At 36.6% G+C, this 24,548-nt stretch overlaps 1 protein-coding gene across 2 annotated transcripts in view; it reads right to left on the bottom strand.

Annotated features, from left to right (window-relative positions):
• Positions 1-24,548, bottom strand: part of CSMD3 (CUB and Sushi multiple domains 3) — a 756,099-nt gene that overhangs the window by 307,116 nt on the left and 424,435 nt on the right. For both annotated transcript variants that reach the window (XM_074808674.1, XM_074808748.1), the window contains 4 exons: positions 19,917-20,099; positions 18,476-18,802; positions 12,161-12,355; positions 2,719-2,857 (listed from right to left, as the gene is read on the bottom strand). In XM_074808674.1, the coding sequence (XP_074664775.1) occupies positions 2,719-2,857; positions 12,161-12,355; positions 18,476-18,802; positions 19,917-20,099 (844 nt within the window). The remainder of the gene's footprint in view (positions 1-2,718; positions 2,858-12,160; positions 12,356-18,475; positions 18,803-19,916; positions 20,100-24,548) is intronic.

Below are 24,548 nucleotides of genomic sequence, written 5' to 3'. Positions count from 1 at the left end.
CTGTTATTTCAATTCAGCCTAAAAAGCTGCTGATCTATAACAAAAACCCAACAGATTACCTGTACAACAGGAGTAGACTCTTTAAAGCATACACACGATCATAAAATATGAAAAGTTTATCATGAAACCTCTGAAAGCACAAATATTTATAGTTATTATTATTCACTTTTTTTTTAGATCTCTTTCTTTTCATCTAAGTCTCTGGCTCCACGGCTCAGGAACACTTTAGCATACAGTCATAGAACGCAGTATCTCTCATATATGCAGTCATAAGAAAGAAGCGATAGGAAGATAGGAAGATGGGAGATTAAAAGGAAATGAACTACTGTGCAAGTGATAAACTGATGTAATATTAAGGTGTCACTCTGCAGGAAATGTGTATTAGTAAGAACTGTTCCCTTTCTCACACAAAATCCAAAAAGAAAGGATGTAAAGATTCTAGACATGTACTATAAATGTTTTATCCTGACTGAGAAATTAAAAATATTTCCAAGAACTACACATATTGCAGAATTCTTAGTATTTGCACCAAGAAAATCTAGAAAAAGTATTTCTTTTTTGTTTTTCAGGACAAAGGTGAAATGTAAACAACTGGGCAAAATTATGAGTTTATTTTTTTAATCATATAGGAAAGCCATTTGGCTATAGTTTTAAAAGTGTATATTTCAACAAAATTAACCTTCTGTCTTAAGAAAGTCCAGCTGAAGATTTGTAAGCAGAAGGAGCAGAACAAGGACAGTCAGACAAGAATGAGTCTTTAAAAAGAAGCTTATGTATGAATGTCTCAGAATGTAAATTTAAATTATGTGAAAAATAATAAAGTCTAAGTAAAAAACTTATCAGTAGTTTACAAAATATTTTCTTTCAGTACTCTGTTAAGATTTATTTCATTGTGTGGTTTATGTAATAACTTTTTCTTTACATTCAAACATGTAATTATATATCTAAGTGCATTTGTGTGAGCATATATAGATGTATTTTTACACACATTCCTGCACAGAAACACATAAGCACTTATATGTAAGTTGGGTCTCCCTGTATTGCTACATCTGACCAATACGCGTATCAGTCCAATTTATGGCAGGAGACAAGAGTGTCAAAAATTAGCAGCAATCGAAAAAGAAGTGTCATAATGTCATAATGAGATTAGGTTATAAGGAAGGTAGGAGCTCTCTCTGTGATCTGAACAGACCACATCTTGTTCTTATTGCTTTTAATTACAAGAGTAATAGAGGTTGTGCAATTTTATGACAAAGCATTAATGCATTACAGACAAAAAGTATATGCAAAAGACTGTCAGATTTAATGACACTCAGGTGCAAAGGAAGAAAATCCAGTGGGCATAGAATTTTGCAAATAAAAAGACAAATGTTTTTCCCTTTGAAATGACAGTCCACATCAAATGTGTAGTTGAAAATGAAATTCTGAACTAAAATCTAAAAGTTCCAAAATTCTTATTATTAATGTTGATTTACAAGATGACAAAAACTAATAATTTTCTTTTAAATTTGAACTAATATGAGGTTGATTAACTTCTGCAAGAGGGATTTTTTTCACTTCTCTTGTATTTTAAGTAGCAAAATATTTGGCAAAGCTTCATTTTAAATTGATGTACAGCACTAGTGATTTTGGAAGACTAGTTTTCATTTGATGTTAAGGATAGGAAATACCTTTGAAGTGTCCATATTACCTATCCTCTGATTGTATATAATGTCATGTGAACACTTTATTATAGTGTAAGCTATAGTACTAAAAAAAAGTTTTAAACAAGCTTATCACAATGAAAAATTTTGTTAAGAGAAGATGGTAATTCTCATACCCTGCTAAAACAACTTCTGAATTGTATTAAAATGAAGTGATATCTAAGTTGAGTGTGACCAGGAGTAGTCAAAATATGCTGCATAAATAGCAACTGAAAAGTACTTGCATGATATTTGTGCACTATAACTTTGATCATCCAAGATTATTTTTCCCTGGATCATCATCTAACTTTATTAATATTTACAATTAAAAAGAATCTAAAACATCCTTGAAAATATGTAGAACTTGCCGCATTTTTTAAATTACATTTTCTGCTTTACTTTCTCATAAAGAGTTTAAATGAAATGTGCACATCTTACTACCATGAGAATTTTAAAGTCCTCAGCACATTTCAATCCTTGGAATCAGGAAAGGACTTAAGTAACAGGCAGTAATGTAGGAAAAGTGGAATGCTACGGTGATTTGGGAAAACTGGAATTCCATCCTGAGAGTACACAGTCCTTTCACGAAAACAGATCAGTTGATTTGATAATTAAATATTCACGGTGGGTAAAAATATGAATACATTTAATTTAGTTTTCACAGTTGATTCAGATTTTCAGAGTTGAAGATTTCATGGGTTTGAGAGAAAAAAAACAACTTCATAACTATAATTCATCATAGGAATATGGTTACAAGCAAATGAAACATGCTAATCTTTAAAAACAGAATAATTTTAACAGGCCATACATGCAAGAAGGTAGGAATTTCAAAAGCTTTTCAGTTCATCAAAATAGAAATTATGCTAAAGATAAAATTTATGCTCTGAAGGCACTAAGGTGTTTTGGAAAATCCTACCTGATAATACAATTGCTTGATTTTAGAGATAGTGCAAATTAATGTTATGACAGAGCTAATAAACTCCTGCTTCTAGGTAAAAACTGGAAAATATTGAATAAGGAAAACATTAGTCAAGACCTTTCAAATGTAATTTTGATAGAGTGTCCTGGTTCAGCTTCTATCACCCATTCACAGTTCAAGGAATCTTTATAATACCCTGGCCAGCCTGGAGAGAGGATTACTCCACTGGGAGAGGAAAAATGCCCACCACATGGAGCTAAAAATGAAAAAAAGAGAAAGGTATAATAACACAGACTTATTACATGTAATTCACAATTATCACTTTCAATATAGGATATCTATAATGAACAAATTTTAAAAATCCCATTGCAGGAAGATGCAACTAGGCTTCAAAACTGACAGACTCTATGGGGTTCAGAATTAGATGGAGACAACTGAATTAAAACCTTGAAAACATGAAATAAACTGTTCAGTAAGTTCTGACAAAGATTTTTCTAATGTATTCTTACAGGTACAATCTATTTTCCTGTAATAAAGGACATAAAACATAGCATTTAAAAAGTGTCCTTTATTCTACTTTTAATTGTGAGCAGAGAGATTTGAAAAACTTGCAAAAGTTGCCATTGAGTAGCAAGCCAGAAACCAGAGAATTGTTAAACTTTGACATGAATCCACTGTCATACCACATATATCTTTCTTGTCATATTGGCATTTCAAATTCCTCATTCATGAAAAAGACATACTTACCATTCTTACAAGATTAGTTAATATTTTTGAAGCATTTGGCAAATATACATATTAAATACTGTAATAAATACATCTGCAAGCAGAATTACTAGAAAGAACATGTATTTTTTCTCCCAGAGATAGTGAGTAGATATAAGTTAGGAAAACTGTATTAAAACATAACAACCAACATTGTTGGTAATCATATTTAAAGTTTTTCAATGGCTTAATGACACATTAACTACAGGAATAATCTCCACAGATGTAGGTATTACAAAGATGAAGAGAATCTGGTACGGAATGAGGGAAGTTTCCATTAGCTGATCAGTGTCAAGACAGTTAGTCACAGGGCAGAAGAGAGATTCTCAGAAGTAATGATCATGTTTGACTGATGCTGATTTTGGCTACGGAGAGTGCTAGTCTCTCCCAAAAATGGCATAATGTCACAGGTGGGAAGAACTGTAAAACCAATAAGATAAGTAGATTCTCCAGGTTCAGTTTAAGAAGGTTATCAAGCAACAGTCTTATATCTCATTATATCTCCTCACTGAGAAGTAGATGATTTTCAGGGGACTCAGAAAAATTATTTACTCTTTTATAACTGTATTTCCACAAAATGTTCTGGCCATATCAATTCCACTCCTGGAGTGAGGGCACTGTACTCTGGAGAGCAGAATTTTTAACCCTCCTGAGATGTAAAAGGTGTCAACAAGCAGATTCTATTCTGCAAATGGCAGTAAAAAGTGTTAGGATTGGGTGCCTTAGGGTTGAATGAAGAGATACCAGGATTAAATAAAGAATCTTTGAGGATCTTTGTCACCTTAATCTTCTCTCTCTCTCTCCCTCTCTCTCATGACATGGATATGTGTCAAGAGTGGGATTTGTTCATCTGTACAGATAATCAGAGAAGAATATTAACTTCTCAGTGTGTGTGTGTATATATAAAAACTTTATTGTACATAATAATCAAGTAGGCCACATGGTAACTTATAGACACTAGGAAAATACAAATTCTCCAGTTAAGTATGCTTAAATACTTTGTTGGTTATGATGAATATCGGTGTAAACACATTAGTCTATAGAACTATAAATGCATGACAGAGTTATTGTTATCATGAGTTTCTTTGATTAATTGCTAATTAAGGATTTGATCCAGCCCAAATTAGATTTGATGAACTTCTCAGGATCTGAACCCTTAGGTACAAAACACCTTTTCTAAAGGAAAATCTTACAGGGTTGGTTTATTTGTTTGTTTTTAGTTTTATGACACTTTTCTAAACAAATTCACCAAACTACCCTGGATTTCACCAAGCCTCAAAGTTCATACACAGCTGGCATAATCAACCTGGAAATCTTCCCCTGAATTTCATTTTGTAAAGTGAAGGATAAGCTTTCTTTGTTTCTTTGCCAGGCTTACTAGACTCATACACATATTTATTTACATCATAGGCATCTATATGTAGATAAATATTTTTATTTTTGCTTAAGGTCTTCTTTTATTGTTGAATAAAGCATCTTAGTTAATAAAGCACTGAAAGTGAGTTATACACTATATGTATGAATTTTATAACTATCTGAATGCAACAATTACTTGTCATTTATTTCTAAACCCAAGCAAAATCTTTTGGCTCATTACCAAAGCGCTTCAATATTCACTTCCAAAGGAAATAAGATCTGTCAGGAGACCTTCTGAAGATGATGCGAGATGAATAGATTGAAAGTAGTTCTGCAGAGAAGGGGATATTGGTTGATGAAAAATGTGCACTTGCAGCCCAGAAAGTAAATCGTATCCTAGGCTTCACCAAAAGAACAGTGGCCAGCAGTTTGAGGGAGGTGATTTTTCCCCTCTGCTCTGCTCTGCTCTTGTGAGAGCCCACCTGGAGTACTGCATCCAGCTATGGGGTCCCCAGCACAAGAAGGACATGGACCTGTTTGAGTAGGTTAGGAGGGCCACAAAAATGATCAGAGGGATGGAACACCTCTCCTATGAAGAAAGGCTGAGAGAGTTCGGGTTGTTCAGAGTGGAGAAAAGCAAGCTCCAAGGAGACCTTATTATGACCTTTCAGTATTTAAAGGTGTCTTACAAGAAAGACAGAGAGAGACTTTTCATCAAGGCCTGTAGTGATAGGACAAAGGATAACAGTTTTAAACTGAAAGAGTGTAGATTTACATTGGATATAAGGAAGATATTTTTTACAATGAGGGTGGTGAGACACTGGAACAGGTGGCCTTGAGAAGTTGTGGATGCCCCATCACTGGAAATGTTCAAGGCCAGGTTGGACGGGGCTTTGAGGAACCTGAGCTACTGGAAAGTGTCCCTGCCCATGGCAGGGGGGTTGGACTAGTTGATCTTTAAAGATCCCTTCCAACCCAAACTATTCTATGATTCTATGAGGGCATAACATTACTGCTGCAAAGATGGAGTCATATATATTACTACTGCATGTAGATTTAATACAGACTTGATCCAGTTTTCAGTGAAGGCAAGGGATAGCCTTAAACTGATTTCATAATGAATTGCCCAGGGACTTTGTTTAATGGGAAAAAAAACCAAAACAAACAAACAAACAAACAAACAAACAAACAAAACCCAACAAAAAACAAAGAAAAATTTAAAGATAGGAAGTTAATTCTGATCCAGTAGTAATTTTTGTGCATTTACCTAAACAAGCAGATGATCTGGACCATGACCCCACAACTTTTGAACATCTCCAAGGAAGACGACTCCACATCCTCCCTGGGCAACCTATGCCAGTGCTTGGTCACCCTCAGAGTAAAAGAGCATTTCCTGATGTTCATTTGCTACCTCCTGTGTTTCAGCTTCTTCCCATTGCCTCTGGACCTCTCATTGGGCACTACTGAAAAGAGGCTGACTCTGTCTCTGTCCTCTTTGTGCCCTCCCTTCAGGTATTAACGTACATTGATAAGATTCCCCCTTAGATTGTCCCAGCTCTCTCAGCCTTTCCTCATAGGAGAGATGTTCCAATCGCTTAATAATTTTTGCGGCCTTTCATTGGACTCCCTCCTTCATGTCCATGTCTCTCTTGCACTGAGGTGCCCAGGACTGAACAGAAACTCCAAGTGTGGCCTCACCAGTACTCAGGGTCAAGGGAAAGGATCACCTCCCTCAAGCTGCCAGCAATACTTTGCTTTATGCATCCCAGGATACCATTAGCCTTCTTTGCTGCAAGGACACATGTTTAACTTGGTGTTCACCAGGACCCCCGGGCCTTTTCTGCAAAGCTGCTTTCCAGCTGGGTGGCCCCCAGCATATATTGGCACATGGCTTTGTTCCTCCTCGGGTGCCAGACTTTGCACTTCTCCTTGTTAAACTTCATGAGGTCCCTATTAGCCTGTTTTCCCAGCCTGTCAAAGTCCCTCTGGATGGCAGAACAGCCCTCTGGTGTTATCAGCCACTCCTCCCGGTTTGGTGGTGTGGCAAGCTTGCTGAAGGTACATTCTGCCCTATCACTAACATAACATAACTATTTATGTGTTTAATTATCAGAAAACACTCAAACTTTTTGATTACTTAGAGATGGGAAGCATCTTACTTCACAGGAAAAGAAAGCTGCACCATGAAGTTTCACAGCACCACTGCTCCAGTGAACACTACGCATACAAGGCTACACAACAAAAATAAATTAGCTATATTGTATATCACAAAGAAGTTGGAAAGGTCTTACTGCACTGTTGACAGGCATGTGCCTCTACTAAAAATATTGTGAAATATACACCATTTTTCCCAAAATTTATTTCTTAAATTTCTGTATTTTTTTTCACCTAATACAGGCTGCAAAGCATTTTGGTTGCTCATTTTGACAAAGCAACACAGTACATACTATTGTCTATATTATTCTGGACCTCTGCATTACAAAAACAGATTAATTTTGTTCTCTTTGACACACCTTCAAATTGAAGATCATGAATTATCATATGTTTGTCTGATCTTCATTTTTCTCAGGAGATTACCAAGCTCCTATGTTAAAATGATTAATGTTGTAAAGACGTGTTTTGTATTTTTAAGGACATAATAGCCCATTTTTCTCTTACTGTGTAGGAAGAGTAAAGGTTTCTGAAAGCTATATAAAGTTCAGAATTCAGTGTGTTGCAAACATTTGTAAATATGCAGATTTAGACTTATTTTTTTCTCACTAATGGTTTTAAAATAGCATTTCTCACTTTTTACCTTAAAGTCCCTTTCTCATACTACCTTCAGCAAACAGTACCAGTCAAACAATAAGGTATTTAAACTCATATTCACCTCAGCAACCAGAAGGTTAACTCTCCAGCATTCATCATCCCTATATTTTATTATATATAACTACTTATACATATTCATAATACATATGGATCCTATAGAATACAAAATATACCAACAAGAATAAGAATACCAGATGTCCTTTTTCTGAGCCAGTATACTACCATAGTTGGAATACAGTATTGCTAAATTTGTACAAAGCTTCATTTTTTCACAAAATTTACAAGAAATTGTTAAAGATTATCTTTGAAATACAAAAAAAGTAACTCTCTTACAAAAATACTCATGAATAATACATTAAAAATAATGCCCATTATAAGATTACCTAAATTTGGAGTAATTTCTCACTGTATTGGGGATCTGTTTTGTTGGTTTGGTTTTTTTTTTTTAAAGAAGATCTCTCTTACACTTACCCTGATTATGGTTATTCCTGATTGGGAGATTCAGTAGAATTTTTTATTTGACTTTCACCATCATATGCTGATTTCCTAGACCCAGGAGTCCTTCCCTTCAGAATATCTGGGTGACTAGGCTTATCTTAAAGAGCCTTGTTTTTTAGAAAATAAAACTCTTCAGTCATCTTGCCAAAGGATTGTTTCTCTGACCTTTTTTTTACATTGATTTTCAGTTTCTGTTGTTTCTTCTAGTTCTATTTGATGGTTGCCTGACAGATTCATACCCACTGTCAGTGTGTTAAAAACAAAACACTAGAAATATAACATAACTAGAGGTTTTCATCAACCAGAACCTCTTTGTCAAACACAGGTCTATGCCAAATACCTAAACCCAATCTTAGTCTGATCTAAGAATTCTCACAAAGTCGTTTCTATTATTTCTTTGTATAGTGAAGTGCAGGAGTTGAGGCAGGAAATTTCCATATGTGAGTATGAAGAAAGCTTTTGAGGATGACAGGCTAATCACTGAACATCTTATAGATTCATAGTTTTAGACCCTTTTTTCAAGAGATTATCACCCATGCTACAAAACAGCAGGATATTAAGCTTTACAGGAGTTATTCAGGAAGATGAAGGTTAGAATTGCAGTACAGGTACAACAGCAGAATATTACAAGAGATTATGGGAAAATCCTCCATATAACCCTCACATAGGAAGGATGAAAGGCAGAAGGACAGGAATCCCAAATTCAAAAGCATCAGGGAACAGTAAAAGTAGGGCTGCTCCACTAGAGAAGAGAAGCTGGGAGCCAAGGATGACACAAATAGGCAGAGTTAGTGCCTTCACAGACAGAGTATCATCCAACTCTACATGAGCAAGGTGAAAAGGACTGGACTGGTGACAGGAAAAGGGTCTGGTGACAGTCAGGTGACCATCAGATTAATGCAATTTGATGGGTTAGGTCTGAGGTCAACCCAGGAAGTCCCATGAGCATGCTGAGACCAGCAGAGAATACAGATGGAGATCAGCGCTCTTGCAGCATTGCTGGATCATGGACCAACAGCCCCAGGCTGTGCTGAAATGGGATTGTGGGCCACGGGCAGGGCTGGGAGGAAGCCCCAGCAGAGGCTGGTCAGGATTGCCCTGAAAAATGAGTATGCTAACCCTATCCATCTGTACCACATTTATTATTAAATGGTTCCCTCCTATATATTATAATAGCCAACATTTCTGCAGTGGAAAGAAAACTGCACAGCCGTAATGCTCAGTGTCTCCTAGTCAGTATGTGGAGTTCATACCTTTGACTTCTTATATTTATGGCAATGAAGTTATGAGGTTTGTGCAGAGCAACCAAACTTCACCTTACATGAAATGACTGTGTGTTACAGGCAAAGGTGTACACAGCCAATAAAAACTCTGAACATCCCAACAGACCAAATTACCTTAAAAATATTTTTGTCTTCAAATTTTATCTTAAATTTAAAAAATATATCTAATTCTACAGTTGATAAATACATCTAATTCAAATATATCAGTGTCCCAACCTCTAGGATTCCAGTATATGTTTGTGGTGGTGCAACTCGCTCCACTCTTGGGTCACTCAGTGCTTAGTGCGATTCCCCCTCCTTGGGCTATGTATCAACCTAAAATGAATTGTGAAAGCCAGTGGACCAAAGCATTCAGGCACTCCCCTTAACTCACCTGGTTCCTGCCTCCCCTACCACTTGGGAACAGGAATTTCAATCATCTCCTGACAGCCTAGTACTTCTTTACCTGGGTCATGGCCCAAAGAGGGTGATACCAAAACTTCAAGATCTAGCAAGTTTTAGGCCTGCACAATTAGTGAAAAGTACCAGAATATTCCACCATCTGAGCTGGGCTGAAATGGAAAAGTACCTGACGAAAGTCAATTATCTCGGACCCTATAAATAGCGTCTAAGTAAGACCCTTTGAGCTCTCCTGGATTGCAGCGGGCTGTGACCAACTTCCCCCCTGAGTTGGGACACCTCTCAGGCACAGACTTCTTGAGGTTTAAAGACTGTCTGCTGACAAAGCTGATGAAAGGCCAGGGAAAATCCAGACTTCTTGAGGCTCAACTATCATCCAGTGAGGAATGCCGATGCATTGTATTTGCTCTAAACTCAAGAAGAGGGAAATTTTAACTATAGGCGAGCCTCTTCTATCCACATCTCTACCTACCTATATGTTCGAATATTCACATTTGCCTTCACAAGTATGGGTACCTACATATTTCATTGGATCCGAATATTTCCATCTATGTGTGTGTATGTTTTGTGTTTATACATATGTACATATGTATTCTTTGATTTACTTTGATTTACCTTGTAGTAAGTTAGTGTGAATCTTGTCATTCTCGTATTTGTAATTAAATCAGTTTTAATTATAATGTATTCTACCAAATCACCTTGTTAATCTTTAAATTGGTCAATCATTAAGTGCTGCTAAAATTCAACCTTTTGATCCACCTCACACCATTAATAAATCTTGAATTACTAGTAAATCTTAACCATCTTAAATATTTTAATCTGCAATAATGTTCCATTTAGAGTCTGAGACCACCTGAGATCAGATTGTCTTATGCATGGACAGACATTTAAAAATATCCCCATTAATTTTTTAATGTAACATTGAAAATGTAACCTTATATTTTATTAGCAGTGTTATACAGCTCCATGAACCTTATAAAAAAGCAACGGCATTATACTTGTACTAACCTTGTCTAGGGAAACTGACCCAACTTATGTCTATAAAACAATTATAATTCAACATAGGAAGTAAACTGGATGTAAAGTGTATTATAAGCAGTCACATTCATGTATTAAAATTAAGCAAATTTTGTTAGGAAGGCAGTTACATAGTTACATAGTGACGTAAGAGCTCAGCTTTTCTTTAAAATAAAAACTAACAAACTATAAATCAGAGATTATATAATTACTGATCAAATCACATATTTTTAAAAAATCATTACAAGCAACTGATTTTTTTTTCCTTTAGCTGAAGAGATCTTAAAATATAGATAATTAATTAAACAAAGATTATATTTTTGTATTTATTAGCATAAACAAGTCCAAGGAAATATGCGTAACACTGTGTTTTAGAGGTTGTGCTGTATGGAAATATTTGATTTCTGTAAATAGGATCAAATGCTTAGATAACCTTCCCCAGCCGACGTGTCACTGTGGATAGAAGAAACATAAGCACTGCAACAGATAGCTAAAACCTCTTAAATGGTTTTAAATACCATAGCCAAAGATCTGAAAAGAGATCAACATCTTCATTATAATCTAATACTGTATAAGCAAATGTCACTGAGCACTCAAAGAATTTTAAATTATTCATCTGTCTGAAGTTGGAAGTCAATAGTTGTATTTTGAATAAAACCTTCTATATGAAACTGGGTGAAAAGAATTTATTTTAAAAAAAAGCAAAATCCAAAAAACCCAGACTTCTTGACTGTTTAAGAACCTTGAGTGACAAGTTGAACAAGAGATTTAAATATTGAAGTTGAAGAACAGAAACCTTTAATATACTAAAATAAGGTTCAGTGAAAACAGAAGCATTTTCTTATTTTCTTCTTCCCTGTTATTTCTTTCTTCTAGGTATTAATGAGGCCACTCATGATACTGATTGGACTGGAATTCGAAAAAGCAGTGATGAGTATTATTGGTTTATTGCTAGCACTGAAGCTTATTGCTTCAGACACCTTCTCAAATTGGACAAATATATGCTTTAAAAAGAAGGAAAAAACAAGGTAGGAGTGATGCTTTCAAGCATAAAATGTCTTTGGGAAATTGTAGTTCCACCAGTGCCAAATTAGAACTATCTGAAAGTATGAGCAGTGTAAACTATTCCCATTCTAGTCCTAATAAGTTTCTTAGATGAGCCTTCTTTGTTACAGAGGTTATACAGCAGTGCTTTCATCACTGATGTTTATGCCAATTTCTTCCATGTTTTTCTTCTGTCCTTATAACAGTGAAAAATTCACTCCTGCAGATAGGTTTAAAGTAACAGCTCATGCCTCATTAGACTCCTTTATTAAGGACTAGTTTTTACAGGAGCTTTGTGCTATCTGTTTGCAAAAATCTGAACTTCATTTGGCAGCAACTTAAAAGATACTACACCATTCTCCTGAATCAGAAAGAAATATTATACATACCTCCACACTTAGGAATAGGTCCACTCCACATTACTTTCCCATCCATTAGCATGCAAGTAATTGTTTCAGTTCCTTGTGTTTTAATAAATCCTTCCTCACATATAACAGAAATTGAGCTTCCCAGCTGAAAGTTGTCACCAAAACGCCGAGCGTTGATTGGCACTCCAGGATCAGGGCATTCGTTATGTCCAAATGCTTTTCAAAAGAAAAAAAAAAGGAGGGAGGAAATAGTGTGATAACTCTTGCAATTAAGATGTCATTTTTAGGATTTTATTCTGCTAGTAAGAACAAACTATTTATATTAGGAAACAATAACAAACAAAAGCCTGACCAACAGCAGAGAATGTATAAACAGTTGCTTCAAATATGATAAAGTTGTATCAGCAAAATCATAGTTTGGTCAGCTAGGTGCTGGCAGTATGCAGTGATGGCTAAGTTGTCCTTTCCAACAGCCCATCCTATCCAATGCTACAGTGGGCCAGAAACATCCATCAGAAGGGCAGGGCAAGCATCTATGATATAATAACTTCAGTCATCTTTTGTACTTTCAATTCACTGTAACAACCATTCGAGCCATACTGACCTCAGTGTGCCTGACATTGCCATAGTCTGTTTTGTTTCCTGTATTGAGAGCTGGTGAATAGCTACAAAAGGGGTGATGTTGGCAAAAGAAAGAAAACCTGAAACTTTAACCACATCATTATATTTAAGGTCAAAGAAATTCCTAGTACATACAAATCATTCCAAAATTTATTGACATGGGCAAATTGAAAAATTGCAATTTCCCTGCATTTATCTAAATACTATAACAAAGATAGTTCATGTACAGAATACACCTTACACTGAGAGAACAAACAAGCTCATCTTCCTACCAGAAGTGAGCAAAGTCATATTTATAGTAATATCATTAAAAGATCTGCATTAATTAGTTATTATATTTTTATGGTTTATATATTAAGAATACTGCACATAAATCTTGTTAAAAGTTATGCAAACTAGTAGGTTATTCAGTACCATCACATCTAAACTCATACATCTGTGTAGTATATAATGGTTTGCAGAATTCTATCTTGGGAAGTACTGAGACTGAAAAAGTCTAGCAGAAGGGAGTGCCAGCAAAAATGTGTCATGATGGACATACCCTATCATAGCAATAAAACAGACTAAAGCAGTCTTTGGATAAAAAAGCAGCATCTGGGATTGTCAGTGTCTTGGCCTACTGAGCTGAAATCACTCAAGTAATTAGGCAGAGGCCCACAGTTTGACCTTCAGCATGTTGCTATGTAGTTCATAGGGTTGTAACTTTTGCTAGATAAAGGACAATTAAGCAGTTGTAAGGAAAATAGCAATAAAAAATCTGCATAACTGGCAGAAACAGCAAATCTAAACTTATACAAAAATATTTGCCCAGCACCTCCTACACCCTGATCAGTGAGCAACAGCTCAAAGCAATCCACCAACTAGCAAAAGTCAAACAATCTGGAAGACGCTCTCCACCTCAAAAAACTCATCGATCTCAGCCTGAAAGGAGGTTGGCAGGACTCTTGCTTCTGGGATGCCTTCCCAAGGAAGACGTCCAGGGACACCTGGGACCAAACTCTCACATCTGGAGCTGACACACTTCCTCTGAATCACTGACAACCCCTGCTTCTACCAGTGAAGAAAGGGGAGAAAATCACTCATGACTTTTTAGTCTTCTTTGCATTAACTCCTTTGTCACAGGCAATAAATACCCATTCTCCTTCACATGGGTATAATTGTTGCATAGTAATTAATGTGTGCATTTTGCCTGTCCTGACCTAAACTAGGAAATCCAGACTGAAGCAGAGAGACTTCATTGCTTGTAATACATGTGACTATATTCAAATACTATGTCTCCATAACTGAACAAAGATGTAGATAAAGTGGGAAGCATTCATAAAGGAGTCACAAATATGATAAAAGGCTCAGACTTTCCCTTGAATTGAGGCATTTGATGCATATAGCTTATTAGAGGGAAGATTAAGGGATGACTGAGTATATAAATACCTTCACAGAGACCAGAAATGTCATTAAGGGCTCTTGGATTTGGGATATAAACTGGAAGCAAAGAGCCAGGTGTAAGTATGCAGTTCTATAACAACTTAAACCAATGTAATTTCAGGTTGCTCTGTTCCTGTGCTCTGCTGTACCCAGTAAAGCACTCTCCCACCCCATTCCCCCTTTTGAATCAACAGTAGTGCCTAGCCAGATATAAGTAAACCAATACAAGGATCTGACAGCTGGAAATCACAGCCTTTTGAGTTCATATTCCTTCAGTTATTGGAACATTCTCTGCATCATCCATTTTCAAGTCACAGTGGGCTTGTCCCAAAATTTAACTCATTAGAAATCTTTGTCAGACTTACTGAAGTAATTCAAAGATAAGACATTTGAAATCTAATTTTTGTTTACTTCCAACACAAGCTAAATTTATGTTTAGTTTTACTGAAATGAGAATAGGTATTGAGACCACGTAAGTTCCTGTAATAAAAATAAATATGGGATAAAAACAGTTTCTGAGAAATACTGTTTAAAAATCAGATTTTGTACTAGTAACTCAGCTTTATTCTTCTCCATCCTATGCATAAAAAACCTTAAGTTATTTACGTTAGTAGCCCACATTCTTTTTAGAAAAGATTGATCATGTTGTACCTTTTCTGTGATATACTGTTTCTGCTCTTGAAGGGTGAAAAAAGAGACTGATAAATTTGAAATATATAAGCAGGAGTGTTAGCAGAAAATGGATATTTTTAATTAACTTTTGCTTTATGAATGCCAAGACAGAGTGAAAATTATATTCATTCCTTTTCCATCCTTTCTCTTGGCCTAAAACTATTTATTATGGAAAGATTAGTTCTGTAATTTATCAGATTGCAGCTGTCTTTACTGAATAAAGATTAGACATATTTTCCGAAGTTATTTTTGCTTTTCTAAGTAGATTTTAACTACAAAGTTTAACAAACACAGACACAACTCGATTCTAGCTTAAATACAGCCATAAAAGAAATAAAAATATAAATGTGTTAAACCGCTCAAATATAAAAAAAAGCTTCTTTAAAATAATTCTTTTCAGAGTGAGTAGGTTTCATTATGCAACTGGTAAAAGTTAATAGTGCATTATTACTTCTTTGTAAAATTTAAAATTGTGTCTTTTGGTACTGTCAGTGCATACTTTTAAGTTAATTGAGAGATATCATAATCAGACTACCACATGCCCAAGGAAAATAGAAAATTTTTTAAAGGACCATAATTTATTCAGATTAGTATATTTATGTGGCACTGAAATATTAAACCTGAAGTCTTGACAGTGTTTGATGAATTTTTGTTATTTACAAATAAAAAGTAAATATAAGGATTATTTCATCCTAATCATCTGCATCTTTCATTTTTACTGTAAATCCTACTTCAACTGACCTATATTTAGTTCTAGTTCTGCAAAATGGGATGACTTGAGAATGTCCATTTATTCACAGACTTAATTTTTATTCAAGAAGACTGTCTTAGACTCTCCAATATTAGGGGTTTTTTTTCCCTCATCACTAGGTTTAGGCTTGACACCACTGAGCACACCACAGTGAAACCTTAAAGAAGTAAGCAGAACTGTTATAAATGTAAAAGAACATGAAACAGAGGAAAACACAGAGAAAATGTTACAACTTCTGTTAAGAAACAGGGATTAAGTATCTTATTTTCATTATAACTGATTTTGTATTTCAATAGTACCGAATAACCCCAGACTTTCCAATATTTAGTTACAGTACTAAGACACCTAGCTACAGCTCAAAGTTTAGTTTTCAATGATGACTGTTAGCTATAGAAACCAAAAAGAAGACACCACATTTTCTTCATGCTTACATTCTACATTTGTGAGAAATGACCTGGGGATTAAGCTAAGAGAGAGGACTGGGAGCTGAAACATAAGACAGTATCAGAAACATAATGTTTACACAGTAATCTGGTGTCAGCTTATCTTTTTCCTATTCAGACAGCAACATTCAAGGTAAATCTTAAGAAATGCTTCTCTGAATGACTGACAACCTAAAACAAAATAAAACAAAAGAGAGAAGAAAAAAAAAGATGGAGATGTGAACTATGATGCAAGAAAAGTAGAGAGCCTTGCGATACTATGAAAATAATATTAATTATTAACATTCCTTGGAGAAAAATGTGAAATCTGGGTCTCTCAATTACCAAGCTCACTTAATCTCATTTCTTTTTGGTTTAATGGATCCTTTTTGTTTTATTCAGACTCAAACATCTTCAACAATAACACCTACTTTTTTCATATAGCCAAGCATGTAACATTTTTCTGGGAAGGGGAGATGTGGGTATACATCTCTCCTTCAAACCATGAAGTCAAAGATTTACTTATATTCCAGGTAAGTCTCTGGAATTATCACACTCTGGGGTCTTATGGAGAAAGACAGGAATGGGAACAGTTACTCATGACAGACTTTTTGGAATATCAAAATATCCATAATCTTTTACCTATTTTGTCTACCTGTTGGCATGGAAAACTACTCTGCTACCTTTACCATCAGAAAGAAAAGAAAAACAAAAAAAAAATCCAAATGTTTGAGGTGAGGCAGCTCTGGATGGAGGATATGATGAGCGGCTGCACTCTGTTATCCCTACCATCTTCTGCACATAGTAGCAAGCCTGATACTTTAGGCATTTCCTCCCCTTCTGATTTCCTTCCAACTCCTCAAAAGGAACAACTTGGCTAAACGCAGTCCTTCTCACTTCATTGCTGGGGTGACAAAATTTAATTTTGCATATGCTCCCAGGAGAGCCTCAAGGTATACTTTGAAGTGTTATTCATGCGGTGGGTTTACATATTGCATCATCATGTCTGCCCTAGTTGGGAATATATCCTGCTTGGACTTTGGTGTGGGATAAATGCCAAATTATTTGATAGCAGTACAACATAGGCAGTTCTTCATATGTCCTTCAGAAGAAATGTAACAATATTGCCAGCAAAAAGTAAGATGAGTAAGTGCTAAAGGTATTTAGTACTGGAGAAGATACTTAATGTCACCTTCAATTATTATGTTGTCAGCAAATGTAGTGCCAAGGAGTAAATGTGGAGCTATTTTGGTTAGTTTCAAACTTTTCACCTCCCTCAGGTCAGAAGCAAGTGAAATAAACAGAACTTCATTTTAATGGGAAACCCTCTGTTTCTGTGTAATAGATAAACTAAATAGAAAAGGTGACAGAAGATGCTGGTTTACCTTCCAAAAGCTACAAATAGGTAGGCACAATTCAGAGCGCTCAAGACAGAAGCCCAACTACTATTTACTGCAGTTGCCCTGAATGGCAGTTTAGAAATTTCTCTCCCTGTGGCTGTAACAGCTTTAAGTTAGAAGTGTGTTAACCAGGATATAACTAATATGAACTTACCTCCAGCCTATATACAATCATACCAAACCAGAGTAACTGAGAACAGTATGTAAGTATTCTTTTTAACATTGTAATGGTGTAGCCAGGCACAATATATAAACATTTTACATATGCATGTGAGCAATTTAATCACCAAAAGGGTAAAGATAGACAGGTGTAGTTGCACGTAGAAGGCATCCCAGTAGAAAAAAAATGCTAAACAAAAGACAAGATAAGCACAAGGGACTGTAAATAGGCCAGACATCCTCCTGAATACACAAGGATGACTTGCAAGACAAAAAAGAGCAAGGTAAGTAGTACCAGGAGCACAGGAGTCCTTCTTTTCTGGGAGTGAGAAAAATACCTTAAAATCATCAGTCATAAGAAGGTAAAACAAAGAAAAAGAAGACAAGCCTGTTGCAGTTTGACTTCTCTTATCAAAGAGATCCTACAGCTGTCCACATTTGCGGCGGTGAGTAGGAACCACCAATGGGCTGTAGCTATCAGCTCCGGGATATTATATACACTCACAGCCAAACCAGCATATGAGTGTTCAAGAGTAACAGTTTTGTATATGTAATGATGGTGATTAACATTATGTAGGATTTACCCAGCAGAACAAAGAGTGAAGTTCTCTTTTACAATTTGAAACTGGCCTGATTTGTCAGTCTTCTAAACATTCCCATCACAATAATCTCTAATGCCATAAATGTAAATATACACATATTTTCAGTCCTAAAACTGTATTTGAAAGAAAATCTAACCACCTAAATTAGGCATCTGTAGGCATATAGGATACGTTTGAAGGTGTATTACCATAACATCATTTTCACATACTTATACATATCTCCTAAACTGTATGTTGAAAACAAAACACACACATGCAAAAAAAAAAAAACCAAAACTACTACTCACTGTTATAAGTGATGTTAAATCCACGTCCTGACATTGAATGGTCAGCTTGAAATTCCAGACGCAAAATATGACCGTTACTGGTAAGATGGGAAGGAACTTCAGCACCAGTAAATGTTCCTATTATGGGGGAATCTGGAGAGTCACCATCTTTAACTGCAAGGAAGTCAAACTGAGATTCCAAGTCAAAGTCATTAAAAGAGAGATGGATTCGGCTCCCAGGGTCTGAAATTATTGTCCAGATACAGTTTAAATTATTTCCATATCCCTCTGGATAATCAGGTGAAAGAACGGTTCCCATTGGTGCAGTGAAATTGGAAAGGCAAGGAACTGCCAAAAAAGAAAGAAAGAAATTATATAATAGAATAAAACATTTCAATAAGGATTTATTTTATTACTAAGTTTTTGTAAGAGATCCCTATAATTGCTGATTACCTCAACTGAATAATTCAGTACTTTTTATGATCTGTGAAATCAGAAAGGAGTTGGTTTTGGTTTTTTTTTTTTTAATCTTCTTATTCCCTTCCCCTTATTAAAACTACCTGCCAAGCAGAGCCCTCAGGTAATAAAGAACATCCTGTTGCATTGGAAGCCCACAGCAGTCCTTACAATTTACCTATGTTCAACAATCCTTAATCACTTAGCACCACTAATTTTCTCCTTTAGGGAACTATTTAGATGAGCAGACCTCTCACTGAGCACATTAAAGAGGCAGAAAGTCAATAGCACCCTTATCATTTGTTGTTCATACAGAAGCATAAGAAATTAACTAGCCTCAAAGAGACAACAGAGTTGTTTTGTTATTACCAGCATAATATTTTAAATTCAACCATTTCAGTTAAGCCATATCAAATTGATTTGCAGGGATGAAAGCAACTGATTGCACTCTGAATATGTTTGATCTGTACTATTTTAGTGGAAATGTTAAGAAAGGTGTTGCCACAAGTTCATATCACAACACTGGTTTTACTTATGCTGTATAATATAACTGGAAGAGAGCTATAAATGTCTATGGTCATTTAAGTGCTAAAAGATATTCATATATAATACATGGGGAAAAATGTGAATTGTTTAAACCCTTGATTACAAGTCAGTAACTTGTAATCTAAGGAAATATATTAATTTATGAGTAGCTATAAAAAGTGTATCATAGATGTAAATCTATAGAATCCTACAAAATCCAATAATAAAACATTATATCAAATCATATGAAGACAACTGCTTTAATAATTGCTAGTAAGAGAAAAAAATACTTTAGCAGTTCTAGAACCTGTCTTGGGCATAATCATTAGGCAAACCCACCACTTAACAAAAGTAAATTCATCCTGCCAGCAGAATTAATTGCATTGTGTTAACTCTGCAATCAATCACACAAATTATTACATATCAGAAAAAACTTATCATAATGTTATGTATTAAAAATAATAAAATATTTGGTACATACAAATACAGATTGGTATGTTTGCAGACCACTGGTTGTTTTCTTGGCAAATGATAGATTTCTCTCCAATTAATTCAAATCCAAACTGACACTCAAACCTTAAAACATCACGGTTAGAAAATCCATCCCCTTCTCTGATACCATACAATGGTGTTCCAGGATCCCCACAGCTTTCCTTTTCAATTTCTGTTGAAAAAAATAAGGAATTTATTTCTGGAATAATAAAACAATCTCCCTGTGGGTATATGCTCACATCTAGAAAATAGTTATACATTATTCTAAGCAAATGAAAATCATCTACATAACAACAGTTGCTGAAATGCACCACTGAGTCTGTTTCTATCCTCCAGCTTCTTAAGGAGGAAGTTCTGTGTAAGGACCTTAGAAAAATCAGAGCTCTTTGTGCTAATAGAGTACTTGAAATTAAAAGAACACGAGGAAAATTATTCCTAATTTATTGTATTTTGTAAAATTTTAGGCAATAATAGTATTAAGTAAAATAGCAATTGTAGTATGTGAGCACTTAAAACTAGCAACAGGGACCAGCATCCTACTGTGTAAACAACGTCCATTTTCCAATATAGTTTAAATTCATGAACTAATGACATGGCAAAAACAGAGAGTAGTAGACAGAAAAAGAATTGCCCAAAGTCAAAAGGAGGCTATACATAAATATATACATATTTATACACATTTAAATACACACACATTACGTACACACACAAAAATAACCTCTATACTCAAATAACATTTTACCTCAGTAGAATTAACTGCAAGGTATCTGAATGATTCTCATGAGGTTCACATGGGCCCACTTCTCTAGTCTGTCAAGGTCCCTCTGGATGGCATCCCTTCCCTCCAGATTATCAACCACACCACTCAGCTTGATGTCATCAGCAAATTTGCTGAGGGTGCACTCAATCCCACTGTCCGTGTCACCAGCAAAGATGATACTGGTCCCAACACTGACCCCTGAGGAACACTACTCATCACTGCTCTCTACTTGGACGTTGAGCCGTTGACCGTATTCCTTGAATGTGACCATCCAGCCAATTCCTTATCCACCAAGTGGTCCACCTGCCAAATCCATGTCTCTCCAATTTAGAGACAAGGAGGTCATGTGGGACAGTGTCAAAAGCTTTGCACAAGTCCAGGTAGATGATGTCAGTTGCTCTTCCCTTATCCACCAATACTGTATCCTCATCATAGAAGGCCACCAACTTAGTGAAGCCATGTTGGCTGTCACCAGTCACCTCCTTATTTTCCATATGCTTTAGCATAGTTTCCAGGAGAATCTGCTCCATGATCTTGCTGGGCACAGAGGAGAGACTGGCTGGCCTGTAGTTCCTCGGGTCTTCCTTTTTTTCCCTTTTCCAGTCAGTGGGAACTTCACCAGACTGCCATGACTTTTCAAATATGATGAATAGTGGCTTAGCCACTTTGTCCACTAGTTACCTCAGGACCCATGGATGCATGTCATCAGGTCCCATGGACTTGTGTACAATCAGGTTCCTTACATGGTCTTGAACCTGCCTGATCTTCTCCTACAGTTGGTGGTACTTCATTCTTCTACTCCCTCCTTTGTATTCTGTGAGTTGAGTGGTGTGGCTGGAGCACTTGCTGGTGAAGACCAAGGCAAAAACATTGTTGAGTACCTCAGCCTTCTCCATGTTAGTTGTAGCCAGATGTGATGGTCTAATGAAATCAAAGTTAATGTCTCAGATATCTGACAGAGGACTTTGGTAAAGGAAATTCTTGTCATGGAAATGCTGGGGCTGTGCAAGTAATGGCGGGAAGATGCGGTGAGGGGAGGGGGTCCCATGTCCCACTGAGGTGGGACCACACTTTTCTGAGGCTGAACTTCCCTATCTGGAGTGACTCCATAAAGATCCAACAGAGGAGTCATTTTCACCATGCATGGACTAAGAGAAAGGTCAGACAATGGTCTTAGCTTCAGGGAGGGGAAAATAACTCCCCAATAACCCCCAAGCTCAGCAACCCATTTCCAGAAAACTCTGAAGGTACAAACTATGTATACACCAAAGCAAAGAGAACTCAATAAGCATAGTATGAGCATGATGCCTAATTAGCCTAGCGAGTCCAAGTGTCCACCCGGAGGAGGGGCAAGGAATTATAAAAGGACACGAGTCAAAGCCCTGGGTGGCAGTGCCCCTCCAGAACTGGACCTGTAGGCTGGCTGGACCAACACTGGAAGCAGGACTGGTGACATCTTTCTTTTTTGTTTCTCTCTCTCCTTCCCTGTCTCTCTCACTCTCTTTTTCTCTCTTTCTCTCATTTTTTCCCCTCTCATTCTCTATCCCTGTGTATAAGGCAAGGCCTGTTGGGGCACGTTTACTGCTTGATAGGGCGTGTCTGCCACTTGTTGGGGTATGTTATAATATCTGCCGCTAGATGGCACATGTTATAAGATTTGTGGTTTGTTGGTATATGTTATGAGTTTTACTGCTTGCTGCAGAGGTTGTAAGGCTTACTGACAAAGTGTCATGCCAATATCTATTGTGAACAAATAAAAGTTGAGTTTTTTAAATTGAAGAATCTCTGATGTTGATTTACCTTAATCCTGACCTGGGAATTGGTGAATCTGAGTCGTTGTCCCAAGAAATTGGGACATGACACCAGATCTCATTTTCCTCATCAGGGCAGGCACAGTTTCTTTAACCTTTTGTTGTTGTTGTATCTACCTGAAGAAACCCTTCCTGTTATTTTTCACATCCATAGCCAAGTTCAGCTCCAGCTGTGCCTTGGTTTTCCTGATCCCCTCCTAGGGTTTTCCTGATCCCCTCCCTGAGGTCCCCTGGAAGGGGCCTCAGGAGGTCTTTAGGACAGGCTTCTGCTCAAAGCAGATTCAGCTTTGAGGTCAGACCAGGTTGCTCAGGGCCTTATTGAGCTGGGTCTTGAAAACCTTCCAGGATGGAGACTGTTCTGGGCAACCTGTTTCACTGCTTGACTGTCCACATGGGAAAAGGTTTTTTCTTATATCCAGTCTGAAGTTCTCTTGTTCTAACTTATGCCCATTATTCCCCCATTCTCCAAATATGTACCAGTATAAAGAGCCTGCCTCTGTCTTCTCAATAACCTCCTCATAGTTACTCACAGGCTGATACTAGACCCTACGTCTACAGGCCGAACAAACCCAGCTCCCTCAGGGTCCCCTTACAGGGCAAGTGCTCCAGCCCCTGATCACTTTGGTGATCTTCCACTGAACTCACTTTAGGTAATCAGTCTCTCAAAACTGTATGGAATATTCTATATGGAGTCTAAGGGGGGGTAAAGTAAAGAAGAATAATCACTTCCATCAATCTGTGCTCCTGTTAATCTAGCCCAGGATGCTTTTGACCTTTTCCACTGCCAAGGCATGCTTAGAACTTGACCTTGTATTTCATAGGGCTCCTGTAGGCCCATTCCTCTGGCCTGTTTAGGTCCCTCTGGATAACAGCACTGTTCTTGAGCATATTCAACTGTTACTCCCAATTTGATGTCATCTGCAAACCTGATGAGAGTGCAGTTCATAGCCTCTTCATAGTCAATGACAAAATGGAATATCCCAGAGTAGACTCCTGTGGTACTCTTCTTGCTCCTGGACTCCAGTACAGTATGATCCATTAACCACTACCCTCTATCCTATCATCCAACCTGATTTTTATGGGGGTGGGGTTTTTTGGTTGGTTGGTTGGTTTGTTGGTTTGTGGGTTTTTGGTTTTGTTTTGGTTTTTTTTTATTATTATTTTTTTCACCCATCCGGTTACCTCCTATAATATTCTTGCATCCAAGTCAGGACATTATATTCACATACCCACCTCTGGATGAGTGGACAGAGTGAAAATCCTTGATAAGGTTGAAGTAAGCAACATCCCTGCTATCCCCTTGTGCAGTGACCTAGGATTTATTATAAAAGAGCAATCATCCTGATCAGGTGTGATTTACCATTGAGAAATTCATGCTAGCTCTTCCAAATCACTTTAGTCATGTGCCAGGAAATGGCTTCCAAAAGGATTTGGTCCGTGATTTCCCCAAGAATTGAAATAAAGGTCAGCCTAAAGTTGCACAGGTCAAGCTTTTGGCTTTTGTTGAAGACCATGTAACTTTTTTCCAGTCTTTGGGGATCCCTCCTAAGCTCAACAAATTGTCAAAGATAATAAGAAGTGGCCTTGAAAAGAGATTCACTAGCTCTCTCAGCACCTGTGGATGAAGTCTGTTATGTCTTAGAAACCTGTAAAGAAAATGTTGTGCTCAGGATACAAAACTTAGGAATGCATTTATCATCTACAAATACAGGAAATATGGTACATAGGCAATGGAAATTCAGTACAAAGTATTTTTTCCTTGTTTTATCCCAATTATCTCAAACTTCTTTCATAAGAGATCCTAACTATAAAAAGGACAGAAATCTTAAAATAAAATTAATTTATCATGTGTAGTAATAATACCAAAAAATATCCCTAACCATAGTTTGAAAATTTCTCTTTAAAGGTCTTGCTACCAATTTTAAGTTTCCACATTTGGTAGTTTGACTATGAGAAAAAAAAGAAACAGCAAGTGTTTTGATTTTAACTCAAATAAATTTTCCAGGGTCATATTGTCAGCAGCATACACCTCATTTCTCAAAGCTTTCAG

This window comes from Strix aluco, chromosome 1 (assembly GCF_031877795.1).
Source record: "Strix aluco isolate bStrAlu1 chromosome 1, bStrAlu1.hap1, whole genome shotgun sequence".
Taxonomy (NCBI): domain Eukaryota; kingdom Metazoa; phylum Chordata; class Aves; order Strigiformes; family Strigidae; genus Strix; species Strix aluco.
Note: the sequence above shows the minus strand (reverse complement) of the source record. Positions and strands in the feature narration are given on the sequence as shown.